The 15515-nt window shown below is 55.0% G+C and overlaps 1 protein-coding gene across 1 annotated transcript in view; it reads right to left on the reverse strand.

Moving 5' to 3' along the window:
• The window catches only part of ADAMTS13 (ADAM metallopeptidase with thrombospondin type 1 motif 13), a 41488-nt gene extending 26037 nt beyond the window's left edge, over positions 1-15451 (reverse strand). Inside the window, exons 1-10 of the mRNA XM_063636786.1 lie at positions 11977-15451; positions 11228-11348; positions 10610-10676; positions 9298-9455; positions 8172-8255; positions 7722-7846; positions 7439-7585; positions 5023-5160; positions 3928-4090; positions 817-921 (exon numbers count right to left, since the gene is read on the reverse strand). Coding sequence (XP_063492856.1) covers positions 817-921; positions 3928-4090; positions 5023-5160; positions 7439-7585; positions 7722-7846; positions 8172-8255; positions 9298-9455; positions 10610-10676; positions 11228-11348; positions 11977-12128 — 1260 coding nt within the window. The 5' untranslated portion in view covers positions 12129-15451. The remainder of the gene's footprint in view (positions 1-816; positions 922-3927; positions 4091-5022; positions 5161-7438; positions 7586-7721; positions 7847-8171; positions 8256-9297; positions 9456-10609; positions 10677-11227; positions 11349-11976) is intronic.
• Positions 15452-15515: the final 64 nt, after the last annotated feature.

Below are 15515 nucleotides of genomic sequence, written 5' to 3' on the forward strand. Positions count from 1 at the left end.
CCCATAGGGATCCCCCAACACACAGGGATCTCCAACACACACAGAGACCCCCCAACACACACAGGTACCCCAGCCACATGGATCCCCCAGACCCACAGGGATCCCCCAACACCCAGAGACCCCCCCAACATACACATAGAACCCCCCAGGGACCCCTCAACACACAGGGATCCTCCAACACACACACAAGGACCCCACCCACAGGGACTCTACACTCACAGGGACCCCTTACACAGGGATCGCACCCTGAGACGCCCCATATCCACAAGGACCTTCACACAGGGACCCCACCCACAGGGACTCTACACTCACAGGGACCCCTTACACAGGAATTCCACCCTGAGACGCCCCATATCCACAAGGACCTTCACACAGGGACCCCACCCACAGGGACTCTACACTCACAGGGACCCCTTACACAGGGATCCCACCCTGAGACGCCCCATATCCACAAGGACCTTCACACAGGGACCCCACCCACAGGGACTGTACACTCACAGGGACCCCTTACACAGGGATCGCACCCTGAGACGCCCCATATCCACAAGGACCTTCACACAGGGACCCCACCCAAAGGAACCCCACACCCATGGGCACCCCCCATACAAACAGGCAGCCCACACTCCCATTCTGCATGGGAGCAAATGCTAAACGAAAGAGGTCAGACCAGCAACCCCAAGGACAGTCCCCAAGGCCAACTCCAAGAGTCTCTGCCCCATACTCGTCCTGCCTCCCGACCTAGGAATAGGGCAGCCTGGCTGGAGGCACCCACGTGCACGTGCTCCAGGAGCCCGTTCATTCACTCTTGGCTCTGACCTTCTCCACGCCACATTCTGTCCCGTCCAGGAGAGGAACGAGGAGGCGGCTGCAGCTGCTTTGGTCCAGCGGGTCTGTGTGGCAGGAGAGGGCCTGGCACATATCCTAGGACGGTGGACAGGTGGCGAGTTCAGGGGCCACCAGGGCCTTCTAGGTCAGTGTCCAACCTTAACTGTCCCTCCCAGACTGCAGGACACATTGACACAGCCCTCAGAGGACAAGGCATGACCGACCCATCAACGGGGAACCGGGACCATGACCAGGTCCTGTCACACTTTTGGGGGCCCATGGAAATGTGGTTTTTGTGTCTTTTTTCTTTTTTTCCTTCTTAACTTGTCACTGACTTGAAGCTCAAGAGGGAAATGTTTTAATTTCTTTTTCTTTCTTTTTTTTTTTTGAGACGGTTTCACTCTTGTTACCCAGGCTGGAGTGTAATGGCGCGATCTTGGCTCACCTCAACCTCTGCCTCCTGGGTTCAAGCAATTCTCCTACCTCAGCCTTCCAAGTAGCTGGGATTACAGGCATGCGCCACCATGCCCGGCTAATTTTTTGTATTTTTAGTGCAGATGGCGTTTCTCCATGTTGGTCAGGCTGGTCTCGAACTCCCGACCTCAGGTGATCCGCTGCCTTGGCCTCCCAAAGTGCTGGGATTATAGGCATGAGCCACCACACCTGGCCTAATTTCTTTTAAAATCAGAAGAAAAAAGGCAGCCGGGCGCGGTGGCTCACGCTTGTAATCCCAGCACTTTGGGAGGCTGAGGCGGGTGGATCACGAGGTCAGGAGATCCAGACCACGGTGAAACCCCGTCTCTACTAAAAATACAAAATATTAGCCGGGCGTGGTGGCGGGTGCCTGTAGTCCCAGCTACTCGGAGAGGCTGAGGCAGGAGAATGGCGTGAACCCGGGAGGCGGAGCTTGCAGTGAGCCGAGATTGCGCCACTGCACTCCAGCCTGGGCGACAGAGCGAGACTCCGTCTCAAAAAAAAAAAAAAGAAGAAGAAAAAAGGCCAGGCATGGTGGCTCACTCCTGTAATCCCAGCAATTTGGGAGGCCAAGGTGGGCAAATCACAAGGTCAGGAGATTGAGACCATCCTGGCTAACACAGTGAAACCCCATCTCTACTAAAAATACAAAAAATTAGCCAGGTATAGTGGTGGGCACCTGTAGTCCCAGCTATTCGGGAGGCTGACGCAGGAGAATGGCTTGAACCCTGAAGGCAGAGCTTGCAGTGAGCCAAGATTGCGCCACTGCACTCCAGCCTGGGTGACAGAGCGAGACTCCATCTCAAAATAAATAAATAAATAAAATAAAATCAGAAGAAAAAAATGAACTAGGCTGGGTGTGGTGGCTTATCCTGTAATCCCAGCACTTTGGGAAGCCAAGATGGGCGGATCACCTGAGGTCAGGAATTTGAGACCAGCCTGGCCAACATGATGAAACCCTGTCTCTACTAAAAAATACAAAACTTAGCTGGGCATGGTGGCACATGCCTGTAGTCCCAGCTACTAGGGAGGCATAGGCCTGGGAATCGCTTGAACCTGGGAGGCGGAGGTTGCAGTAAGCCAAGATTGTGCCACTGCACTCCAGCCTGGGTGACAGAGTGAGACTCGGTCTCAAAAAAAAAAAAAAAAAAAAAAAGAAAGAAAGAAAAAAGAAAAAATGAACTTCCAGGTCAAAATTAATGTTGTAATATATAATATTAACAGATTTGCTGGTCAGGCGTGGGTGGTACCTCATGTCTGTAATCCCAGTGCTTTGGGACGCCAAGGTGGGAGGAAGGCTTGAGGCCAGGAGTCCTAGACCAGCCTAGGTAACAAAGGGAGACTCCATCTCTACAAAAAATTTAAAAATTAGCTGGCCATTGTGGCATGTACCTGTAGTCCCAGCTACTCCAAGGCTGAGGTGAGAGGATCGCTTGTGCCCAAGAGGTTGAGGCAACAGTGAGCTATGATTGTGCTACTGCACTCCACCCTGGGCAACAGAACAAGGCCCTGTCTCAAAAGAAGAAAAAAAGAAGAAAAAAAAAATTAGCCAGGCCTGGTGGCGGACGCCTGTAGTCCCAGCTACTCGGGAGGCTGAGGCAGGAGAATGGTGTGAACCTGGCAGGCGGAGCTTGCAGTGAGCCGAGATCGCGCCACTGCACTCCAGCCTGGGAGACAGAGTGAGACTCCGTCTCAAAAAAAAACAAAAAAAAAAAAGGAAAAAAAAAAAAGACTTGTATTTATAGTAACACATAAAACTTTACACATTGTATAAGAATATTAAAATATAATTCTCAATTTTTTTGTGGAGGAAGGGGCCCATCAAGGCAAAAGTGCCTGGAGCCCATGAATGTCCTATGCAATCCTGCGAGGAAGTCTGTCTTTTGGGGTGCCTGCTCTCCTTCATCTCCCCTCCCACTACCAGCCCCACTTCTGCTGTGGGTTCAGTTTGGAGGCCACTTCCTCCAGGAAGCCCTCCAGGCTGACTCCAGCCACAATAGATGGGGAAGTCCTTGGTAACTGTTTAAGATTGGTGTCCTCACTCAGCCAGGAGTCCTTGGGCACAGGGGCTCTCCCAGGACTAGCTACATAATTTGTGGGGCCCAGTTAAACAAAAATGTTGGGACTTTTGTTCAAACATTTTAAATAATTAATTTTTTTTTTTTTTTTTTTTTGAGGCAAAGTCTTGCTCTGTCGCCCAGGCTGGTGTGCAGTGGCGAGATCTCGGCTCACTGCAAGCTCCGCCTCCCGGGTTCACAGCATTCTCCTGCCTCAGCCTCCCAAGTAGCTGGGACTACAGGCGCCCGCCACCATGCCCGGCTAATTTTTTGTATTTTCAGTAGAGACGGGGTTTCACCATGTTAGCCAGGATGGTCTCGATCTCCTGACCTCGTGATCTGCCCGCCTCGGCCTCCCAAAGTGCTGGGATTACAGGCGTGAGCCACCGCGCCCGGCCATTTTAAATAATTTCTAGAGGCCACAGACAGCATTAAACTAAGCCACCCTGGCTTAGTACCTCAGCCTAGCACGGCACCCAGCAGGTTCTCACGATGCACGTTTGGGGGGACGTGAGCTGGGTGATGCGGAGGGACCTCATGGCCAATACCAGGCCACCGCCGGCAAACTCACCGGGTGCTCCCTGGCGAAGGTGCAGGCGACAGCCTTGGGGCCGAAGGCCACGCGGCACTGCTCGTCGGCGCTGTAGTAGAGGCCAGGCTGCGCCTCCGGCGGGCGCCCCGCGGACCCGGGCTGAGGCCGAGGCGGGTCCCACACGCAGCGCGCCCGTCCTGCGCTGCGACAAGGCCCGGCTCAGGCCCGGCTCAGTCCCGGGGTGTACACCGAGAGGAGGCGGGACGGAGGAGTGGGCATGAGGATGGAAGCGTTTGGAAGCGTGGCCTTTTGTGAGTGGGAACAGGAGTTCTCGGCCCGCGCCCCCCACCAGGAGCCGGCTCTTGGCTGGGACCAAGACTAAGCAGAGGGAGCGGCGACGGAGGGACGGGTCAGAGTGGGATGGAGCAGATGTAGGTTAAGCCCGGGAGCGGTGCAGTCGGCGGGAAGGGGACGCAGGGATACATGTACGCGGGCGGGGGAGATAGCGGTGTGGGGCTGATGGAGCGGAGAGTGGACGGAGGGGTCGGAGCGGGTGGAGGCAGACGAAGGGTAAGGGGGTGAAGTGAGGGGGGTGGGCGCAGGAACGGGGTGGGTGCAAGGGGCTGAGATGGAGGGGTGGACGGAGGAGGGTAGGATGCAGGGGTGGGTGTAGGCAAGTGGGAGAGAACGAGGGAGTGGATGTGGAGTCAGGGGGCGGGATGGGGGTGGACGGAGGGGTGCGTGCCCAGATTGGCTGGAATGAAAATGTGGGCGCAAGGCGGCGAGGGAGGACGCAGGGGTGGGCGCAGGGAGGGGGTGGAACGGAGCGGTGGGCGCAGGGGTTGGACAGAGGGGTGGCCGCAGACGGTGGGACAGCACGGGGGGAGGTGCAGGGGGTGGGGCAGGTGGGTGGGACGGGGGGGGTGGGTGCAGGGGTTGGGACGGAGGGGTGGGCGCAGGGGGTGGGCGGAGGAGTGGCCGCAGCGGGGTGGGACGGAGGGGTGGGCGCGGGGTTGGACGGAGGGGTGGGTTGGACGGAGGGGTGGGTTGGATGGAGGGGTGGGACAGGAAGGAGGGCTGAATGCGGAGCGCTGGCCGGAGGCTCGCGCGCCCCTCCCGCGGGGCGGCCGCTACCTGAGCAGGCTCAGCAGCTGCCGGCGGCTGCAGGGGGACCAGGCGAGGCCGGCGCGGGGCGCGGCGCCGTCCGAAGCCATCACGTGTCCGCTGGGGCCGCAGTCGCTGCCAGGAGCGCCGTCGTGCTCCAGGCCGAAGCTGGTCGGGGGGCGGGGAGTTGCGCTAAGGCGGCCGGCGGAGGCGGGGGCGGGGGCGGGGGTGGGATCGGGGTCGGCGAGTCAGGGGCCCTGCGCCCTAGTGCCGCAGCGCCAGCGAGTTTTCCGATCCGGGTCGACCCCTGACGCCGCCATCTGCCAACCGGGCGCAGTGCAGAGGGCCCCCGTACGGCCTGCCTCAGTTTCCCCCAGAAGGGAGCGCTAGCCCAGCAGGGTGGCTCTCGCATCTTTTGCTGATAAGTATCAAAAGTCTTTAAAAATGTGCAAGCCACATTAATTCATGGTGTTAGGAGTCTGTGGGGAGGTGGGGACTGGCCGGGGCCTTGAAGGGCTGCTCTGGGGATTGTTTACATGGATGTGTTGAGCGTGAAATTCACCTACAGTGAGGAAAGCACGATTTTAAAGTTCAGTTAAAACATGCTTGCCCTTGGCCATTGTTTGCATTCCTAGGCCAGGAAGGTGAACCGTTTCCAAACTGTCACAACAGAGCTTGCTTTCCCCAAAGCGGAACTGATGGAGGACTGCTAATGGGGTGGGAGAGGCCAGGCACCGACCGGTGAGGTAGGAGATGGACTCCACTCTGGAGGCCCCGCTTGGACACTGGACCAGAGGACTAGCTAAAACAGGGAGGGGTGGGAAGCCCCTTTCCATAAGACACGCCCACCAGTGTGCCATGCCAGTTTGCCATTGCCATGGCAAAACCCAGAAGTTACTGCCCCTTTTCCATGACGAAAACCCAGAAGTTACTGCCCTTTTTCTAGAAATTTCTGCATAATCTGGCCCCTTAATTTGCATATAATTAGAAGTGGGTATAACTAGGACTGCAGCCCTGCCTTTGAGCTACTCTTTTGGGCACAGTGTCTATGGGGTAGCCTGGCTTCAAAAGGGATATGCTGTGCTGTATACAGTCACAGGGCTGTACACTCTGCCCACTGCCGCATCAATCAAAGTTGCTGTCTAACACCACCTGCTCACTCTTGAATACTTTCCTGGGTGAAGCCAAGAACTAAGCCCCAGTTTGGGGGCTCACGTGTTCTGCATCACAGGAGCAGAAGGGAACGATGCTCCCTCTGAGGGAGAAGGAGCCCCGCCTTGTCCCACACCCAGGAACCCTGCCTCAACCTTCCCAGGCTCAGAGGGGTTGAAAAGTGTCAGGTGGGGGTTGGTGGGCAAGGAACGTGGAAATTCACTTTTTACTTTAGAAATCTCTGCACTGTTTGAATTTTTACAACAATTGGGTATTATTTTCATACTTAAAAAACTAAAGAAATGAAACCCATCACTCTAGGTAAATGGTTATAGGTAGGAGTGAAGGTTTGCCCACAAGAATGCATAATGTTCACAACAGGAAGACGTGTTCAGACAGCCTAGACATCCAAGAAGAGGGCACTGATTAAATAAATTATGGTGCACACCTGTAAGAGACCTGGGATAATGTTTGGGATATATTATTACATAAAGAACAGGTAAATCCTGCACTCACCCTAGGAAGAAAAAAGAAAGGCTGGATGCAGTGGCTCTCGCCTGTAATCCCAGCACTTTGGGAGACCGAGGCGGGCAGATCACCTGAGGTTGGGAGTTCGAGACCAGCCTGACCAACATGGAGAAACCCCATCTCTACTAAAAATACAAAATTAGCTGGGCATGGTGGCACATGCCTGTAATCCCAGCTACTTGGGAGGCTGAGGCGGGAGAATCACTTGAACCTAGGAGGTGGAGGTTGCAATGAGCTGAGATCATGTCATTGCACTCCAGCCTGGGCAACAAGAGCGAAACTTCATCTCAAAAAAAAAAAAAAAGAAAAGAAAAGAAAAAGAAATAGCAGGTACCAAAGCAATGCACAGCATAATCACAATTTTCCTTTTATTCAGAGATCCAAACTAAATCCCAATTTTGCAAATAAGAAATACGTGTGTGTGTGTAAAGAAAAGACTGAAATTAAATACAAAATGTGAAGAGACTATCTCTAAATGGTGGGATTTGAGATAATTTTTACAGCCTGCTCTTTCTTTATCTGAATTTTCTACAGAAGTTATTTTCTACCTGCTAAAGGTGTTTTGCTCGTCTTTTGGAAAAAAGGTTTCTTTTAATCAAACAGTATCGGGTTCCCCTGTCCTCACACCTGCGTCTGTTGGCGTGAGGGGTACAGGCTCCTCTGGAGAAACTCTGTAAGGACCCACTGCTTGCCAAGACCACCTCCACCCTGGGTACCCAGGTCAGCTCCTTGCCAGAGCCTGGGGACAGCTGGTGGGGCTGCATACCTGTGCCCAATCTCATGGGCGATGGTGACTCCCAGGTCGAAGCCAGTGTCCTCGGTAATGAGGCAGCTCCAGGTTGGGGAGCAGGCACCGCCCAGCTGGGTGACCCCCCGCACCTGCCGGTTACCATCAGGCAACTCCAGGTCAAACCTCGGTGAGAGAAAACAGTCACTTGGGTGGTGCCAAGGCACGTGTCTGCCCTGGGGTCACCTTTGCAGAGGGCAGGAGGCTGAGGGTGCAGCCTTCCCAGGCTGGCTGGCCAGGACCCATCAGAAAGCTCGGCTACCTGGTGATGTAGAGGACCAGGTCAGCATGGCCAGGATCCGTGTCGTCCTCAGGATTGATGGTCCGGCTCCACCCACAGACGCTCAGCAGGGATGAGGTGAGGTTGGCTGTGATATTTGGAGCACCCTGCGGATCCACAGCAAAGCCTGCATTTAGGACACCCCAACCAGGCACGGTGCTGACTGCGGTCGGTGTGTTTCCCAGTTAGTCCTCATAACAACCCTATGACTAGCCCATGTTAGGGATGAGACAACTGAGTCTCAGAGAAGTAGTCAGGCAGCCTTTGCTGAGTGCTGGGTAGAGCTGGGAGGGCAGCTGGTCTGTCTGGCTGAACGCATTCTGTGATCCATGCTGCCTGGGGCATCCAGGACAAGAGGTTAAAGAGGATGGAGATGCGATGACTTGGGCTTCCCGCTCTGTATGGCGTGCTGAGCTCCAGCTCCATGCCTACCTCGGGCTCTGTCAGAATGACCATCTTCACCAGGTGCACCCGAAACTGAGCCCCCAGGGACGGGTCCCGAAGCAGTTCCGCCCCCTGTGGAAGGGCAAATGAGAGAGGTAACCCGTCGGGTGGGCACTGCCAGCCCCAGGCAGCTGCTGACTCCCAGGGGCCCCCGGGGTGCGAAGAGCTAGAGGCTACTCCACCAGCATGTGTGGGAAGCGGGGAGGGGGGCTCCTAAAATGTGATGCACAGTCAGCCATGCCTCTGCTGCTTCTCAGCTCATGGCTCAGGAAAGCCAACTAATGCAAGGAAAACAAACTCCAAAGCAAGGGGATGAGAGCACACAGATGGTCACGAGTCGGATATTCCAGTCAAATGCTGCTCCTCTCAGATGATAGGCTCCTCTCAGATTACAGGCACCTGCCACCATGCCTAGCTAATTCTTGTATTTTTAGTAGCTACGGGGTTTCACCATGTTGGTCAGGCTGGTCTTGAACTCCTGACTTCAGATGATCCACCCGCCTTGGCCTCCCAAAGTGCTGGGATTATAGGCATGAGCCACTGCGCCTGGCCTTGTTTGTCTTTCTGAGACGGCGGCTAGTGGGGTAGTGCTTCCCTGCCCACCCTTCCCCAGCTTTCAAGTGAGCGGGGGCTGCAGGGATTCAGGTGCTAGCAAGAAATGAAGGTGGGCATCTCCTTTGCCAGCAGTCTCTGTTTAGATTTCAGATGGGTGACCTGTCCTCGCCACTCTGAGTAGGGGACAAGGAATGGAGAGAGGGCAGGGTCGGGGTGCAGAGGGCAGTGTGAGCAGCCCGCATCCCATTTGCCAGGGTTGTGTTAGCTGAGCTTCGTGGGGGTCAAATGGATACTGGGGAAGAGGCCAGGCTTGAGGGCGGCCCCAGGTGAAGGGACTTGAGTAGTGAGAGGCTGCAGGGTGTGCGTGTGCTATGGAGCTGAGAGAGGGTGTGGGGCCTCACCCACCTCTACCCAGGGGAGGGAGGGAGAAGAGGAAGAGCCCCGAGCCATTCTACCTGAGTTTAACCCACGGTATTCAGACTACCAGATACACCAGCCCACAGACACTGGTCACCAGCCCTGGCTGTGGGGACCCGCACAGTCCAGCGTGGGCACTCACGATGTTGAGGTTGGTGAGCACGTAGCGCTCCGTGTCCTCCTGGTGAGCCTGGAAGACATCAGGGCCCACGGCCACCAGCAGCTCCAGGTGTAGGATGCTGCCTGCAGCCCGCCTCTGCCTCCGCCTCTGCCTCTGGAAGCCGGGGGAAGGAGGGCAGCCTGGAGGGGTAGAGGGAGAGCAGAGAGCGATGGTTCTAGAGAGCAAGTAGTGGAAAGCTAACGGGAGAGGGGCTGGCGGGTCTTGGAAGGATGGCCTTCCGAAGTCAGGACATTGCGTGTCACCCCCACCCCAAGAGCCAGACCCCATTAGTGACCAGGCACACAAAGGGCAGGGCCCAGGAGGAGCTGTTGGGCTATTGTGTCCTTTGGGTCACCCCATCAAGACAAGCTTCCCACTGCCCTGGTGGCTCTGCCCAAAGGGGAAAGCCCCTGCCCTGCCTCCTGGACCCTGCTCTGGGCACAGGTGTTTCACGAGTAACATCATGGACCCCGACAGGAAACTGAACACGAGTGGAGCCCGGTGGTCTCTTGGGAAGCAGGGGCCCAGGCCAGCCCTCACTGTCCTCTCCCAAGGGAGCCCTTAGAGAGTCAGGGACCCTGGGCAATGATCTCCCAGGCTTTCCGGAGTGGCAGAGCTGGAAGGACCCAGGCTATGGGATACCCAGACAGCGTCGGCTGCATGCAGCCCCCAGCACGGCCCCAGGCACTGGTCAGTGTGCCTCTGGCCTAGACCACAAAGAACCAGGTCACAAAGTGGGCGTTGCCCTCCCGTTGCCCCTGACCACTAGCCCACCTGCCTCTGGCCCCCATCAGCCATTAGTCAAGTTGCCAATGGCCCTACTGGAAAGGGGGCTCGCACCCGGAGAAGGTCACAGACATGGGCCTGTGGGCAATGGGGACAGGCCTTTAGCATAAGGAAATCCATGGCCTTAGGAGGGAGCCTGAGCCAGTACCTATCTTGTTTCCCACAGAAGGAATAAATATTTACATCCACGGTCAGAAACCACAAGAGCTCCTGAAAATCAGCCAGCTCAGCAGAGGCCATGGGGCAGGAGGGGCCAGCCAATCGGTGACTGTTCCCTTGTGATATTTAACAGAAGCTAGGGTGAGAACCCTGGCCTGGCTGGAACACCCAGACCAGCTTATATCAACTTGGCAGGAAGTAACAGAGTTAATTAACAGGGATGACAGCAGCTTCTCTGACCTTCTCCTGCCAGATCCACCAAAAATCCCAGACCACTGACTCAATGGTGAGATACCCCTTGAAAGTCCTGAGAAACTCCCCCCAGGAGAGAAGACACCAGGACAAGTACCTTTTACGGGAGCACCAGGGCTCAAGTAAGAAGACACGGCCTGCGGCTCCAAAGCCTGAAGACAACTCTGCAAGACAAAAAGAGATGGATGGGGCCAGGCACGGTGGCTCACGCCTGTAATCCTGACACTTGGGGAGACCGAGGTGGGAGGATCACTTGAGTCCAGGAGTTTGAGACCAGCCGGGGCAACATAACAAGACCCCATGTCTTAAAAAAAAAAAAAAAAAAAGAGAGAGAGAGAGAGAAAAGAACAAAAAGAGATGGATGAAGAGGGAGACAGGAGGCAGGAGGTGGGTGAGGCCAACCAAGAAGGAGAGGGGGAAATCAGAGACAGGGAGTGGGAAAGGAAGGGAGAGGCAGAGAAGAGCAACTTACGCAGTTTGGGGCAAACTAGTATCTGTCTGTTCAGCTTCACCGAATGAGCAGGTCGTACTGAGATACCAACTCCCTCTTCAGTGAGCACACTTCATCCCCAAAGCCCCAAGTACAGACTCCTCTGCCCAGTGCAAACCCCAAAGCTGATGTAGTCAGCTATTTGGCACTCCCCTCAACCCAGGTAGCTCAGAATACCCCACCCAGAGGCTCCCAGAATACCCCCGCTCCTGCGGATGAGCCCACCTGCTGGAAATGGGAGGGTACCCAGCAGCCCAGGAGAAAGCCACAGGCAAGGATTCCGGCCACACAGAGAGGAGGGCATCTTGCCCGGGGGTGACGCTGGCGCATCCTCAGGAAAGCCAGCCTGTGGAGTAGAGCGGAGTGAGAAGGGGCCTTGGTGACTGGGAATCTGGTCAGTGTGGAATGCAACAGGCCGGCTCGCTGGGCGGGACAATTAGGCAGTGTTTACTCTTGGAAGCTTCCCGCCAGGGCAGGGGCCCTGGCTAGGGTGGGCGGCCTGCAGCTCCTCCTGCTGCAACCTGGGCCTTGCTCTAAGATGGTTGCAGTTCAGGGTACCCTGCAGCCCAGTCCTGCACTCCAGAGAGCTCTCCAGATGTGCACGCCCACCTCCTTAGGGGAGGCCTAAGCTATCTAGTCCGGAGAAGGGACACTGGACCAGAAACCTGCAGATGGGGGTTCACAAGGAATGCCAGGACCTTGGCTCTCTCTCCAGGGTCCCTGCTCCCATCTGACAGATAAGAGGCTGTGCCAAAGACATCGTGGTTCTGGCTCAACTCTCCACCCACTCCGCGCCTGCTCCTGATGAGGAGAGTCGCAGAAGTGGGCTGCATGGCACCAGATCTCGGCATCATCACAAACCGCCTGGCAATCCCCTTCATCTCCTGGAAGACTCTCTTCACGTGCTCCAAACCACTCTTACACCCCTCACACCCACACAGCCGCACAAGCTGATGACCAGCAGGGGTATTCACCTTGTCTTTCCACCCCTCAAAGTGCAGCCTCTCTCCTTCTCTGCGATCAGGGAGGACACATCTACACTCCCTGCCAGGCCCTGGCTCTGGATCCCTTCCCAGTTCTCTCCTCCTGCATCGTTAGTTTCTGCCCCTCTGCTAGAGCCATTCATTCATTCCTTCAGCCAACAAATGTTTCACTGAGCCCCTGAAACAGGCTAGGCTCTGTGCTAGACACCAGGAAAGCAGCCATGAGCCAGGCAGACAGCAGCCTCGGCTTCTCACAGCTTAAACTCTAGGGAAGAGAGCCAGACAGCAAAGTTGCTAGACAGATACGTGTTGTGTATATAGTACGTTCAAAGGTGGTAAGTGTTATGGAGAAAAATACAGCAGAATAAAGGAATGGGGGGCTGGAGGGGAGGGTGTGCTTTCATGCAGGAAGGTAAGGAGGCTGTTGGAGAAGGGGGCATGCTTAGATGTCGAGATCCTGGTACCTGGCTCACCCCATCAGCATACATGACTCTCCTGTCTCTTTTTTCGTTTTTGTTTGTTTTTTGAGGCAGAGTCTTACTGTGTCACCCAGGCTGGAGTGCAGTGGCACGATCTCGGCTCGCTGCAACCTCTGCAACCCAGGTTCAAGTGATTCTCCTGCCTCGGCCTCCCTTGTGGCTGGGATTACAGGCGCCCGCCATCACACCTGGCTAGTTTTCGTATTTTTAGTAGAGGTGGGGTGTCGCCATGTTGGCCAAGCTGGTCTCAAACTCCTGACCTCAGGTGAGCTGACCGCCTCGGCCTCCCAAAGTGCTGGGATTACAGGCATGAGCCACCACGCCCAGACACTCTGGTGTCTCTTGATTACAATCAACAACCTTCCCTTGACCCATGCTGTCCTCCTGCCATAGCCCTGTTTCTGGCTTTCTTTAGGAACTTGGAAACATTATTTTCAGTGGCTATCTCTACTTCCTTGCCTCCAATTCCCACATCCCACTGAAATTGATCTTTAAAAGGTCACCAATAACTTTGTGAACGCTGAAAGAGCCACTCCTTCATGATGGATCCCAAGTTACTAACTGGGCATAAATTCAAAGTAGGACCTAGCAGCCATTTGCTTACTAGGGTCACACACATTCTGTGTTCCTGGAAAGCCCCCACTCTCGCTTAACTCTGGGACGGTTTCATAGCTGTCTGTTCCTGTTTATGCTGCCAAAATCAACCTGACTGTGACCTACATCGGCCAATCTGAATTCAGTAAGTATTAACCAATCAGAACTAAGCAAGTGTGCCTTCCTTATTTGCATAAGTGGACCAAAGTGGGAACCTGGGCAGGAAGTTCTCTACAAAAGACAACCTCTTTCTTTGTTCTCTGGAATGCACCTTTGTACAGAAGGCTGCATCACCCTGGTTTGCAAACTGCTGGAACAAAGTTTTTTCCTTTTTTAAAAAGAAAACCCGGGCCGGGCGCAGTGGCTCACGCCTGTGATCCCAGCACTTTGGGAGGCCAAGGCAGGCAGATCACGAGGTCAGGGGTTCGAGATCAGCCTGGCCAGCATAGTGAAACCCCATCTCTTTTCAAAAATACAAAAATTAGGCTAGGTGCGGTGGCTCACGCCTGTAATCCCAACACTTTGGGAGGCTGAGGCGGGCGGATCACCTGAGGTCTGGAGATCCATACCAGCCTGGCCAACATGGAGAAACCCCATCTCTACTAAAAGTACAAAATTAGCCGGGCACATGCCTGTAATCCCAGCTACTCGGGAGGCTGAAGCAGAAGAATCACTTGAACCCAGGAGGTGGAGGTTGCGGTGAGCCAAGATTGCGCCATTACACTCCAGCCTGGGTGACAAGAGCATAACTTCGTCTCAAAAAAAAAAAAAAAAATTAGCTGGGCATGGTGGCGTGCACCTGTAGTTCCAGCTACTCAGGAGGCTGAGGCAGGAGAATCGCTTGAACCCGGTAGGTGGAGATTGTGGTGAGCCGATATCACGCCACTGCACTCCAGCCTGGGCAGCAGAGCAAGACTCCGTCTCAAAACAAACAAAAAAAAGAAAACCCTTTTCAGTGGACTTGCTGACAATCTCAGCGCCATATCTGGTTCCCATCTCTCTGTCCTCATCTTTCTCAGCCTCTCAGCAGCATCTGATGTGGTTTATTCTCCCCCTGGATTCTCTAATGCCACTCACATCCGCCTCTCCTCCCACTGCACTGACTGCTCCCCCTCAGCCTCCTCTGCTGCTTCGCCCCTGGAGAGCCCCCAGCACCTGCTATCTGGTCTTAACCCTTCACTCCCTATATTGGTGCTCTCTCTTTGGACGAACTAACCTAGGTTCATGTTTCAACACTAATTATATGCTGACGATTTCCAAATTACATCTCCAGCACTGACCCTTCCCTAAGCTTAGGAATCTTAGATCCTGCTGCTGATTAGACGTCTCTCCTTAGGGACTGACAGCCCATTCAAACTCAGCAAGTGTGAAAAGGAGCTCATGGCTCCACTCCCATACGTCACCCTGCTCCCCGCAGACATTTATTGAGATGATAAATGGCCACACCCAGTTGCTCAGACCAAAATCCTAGGAGCCTCACTTCCCTGTTACTCCATCAACCTCTGCCTGTTACACACGCACATCAAATCTATCCACTCCCGGCCGGGCACGGTGGCTCACACCTGTAATCCCAGCACTTTGGGAGGCCGAGGCGGATGGATCACTTGAGGTCAGGAGTTCAAGACAGCCTGGCCAACATGGCGAAACCCCAGGTCTACTAAAAATACAAAAATTAGCAGAGCATGGTGGTGTGTACCTGTAATCCCAGCTACTCAGGAGGCTGAGGCAGGAGAATCGCTTGAACCCAGGAGGCGGAGGTAAGGGAGGAGACCACCCCTCATATTGTCTTATGCCCAATTTCTGCTTCCAAATAAAGAATAAGTAAAAACTAAAAGGCAGAAATAAAATCCACAGGCAGACAGCCCGGCGCTGTGCCCTGGGCCTGGTGAAAGATCAATCCTTGACCTAACCGGTTATGTTATCTATAGATTTCAGACATTGTATGGAAAAGCATTGTGAAAATCCCTGTCCTGTTCTGTTCCGTTCTGATTACTGGTGCGTGCAGCCCCCAGTCACGTACCCCCTGCTTGCTCAATCGATCAGGACCCTCTCACGCAGACCCCCTTAGAGTTGTAAGCCCTTAAAAGGGACAGGAATTGCTCACTCGGAGAGCTCGGTTTTTGGAGACGTGAGTCTGCTGGTGCTCCCCGCTAAATAAAGCCCTTTCCTTCTACAATTCGGTGTCTGAGGGGTTCTTGTCTGCGGCTCGTCCTGCTACAGAGTGAACTGGTGGGAACTCCTCCCGGTGCCTGGGCCTGTTTCCCCACTGTATGTGGAAGATGAGCCGCTGTGAGGCTGAGCATGGAGTAGCGCAAGGCGGGAAAGGCCCGAGAGTCCAGGACGCAGGCCAGCGGCCGAGCCCGGCTCTCACTAGCCCCACCGCCCAGTGCCCCCAGCTCAGCTGCCCCACCGGGTGCTACACACACAGCGGCCCCCCAGTTCCCTTCCGGCGTCCGC

This window comes from Symphalangus syndactylus, chromosome 3 (assembly GCF_028878055.3).
Source record: "Symphalangus syndactylus isolate Jambi chromosome 3, NHGRI_mSymSyn1-v2.1_pri, whole genome shotgun sequence".
Classification (NCBI taxonomy): Eukaryota; Metazoa; Chordata; class Mammalia; order Primates; family Hylobatidae; genus Symphalangus; species Symphalangus syndactylus.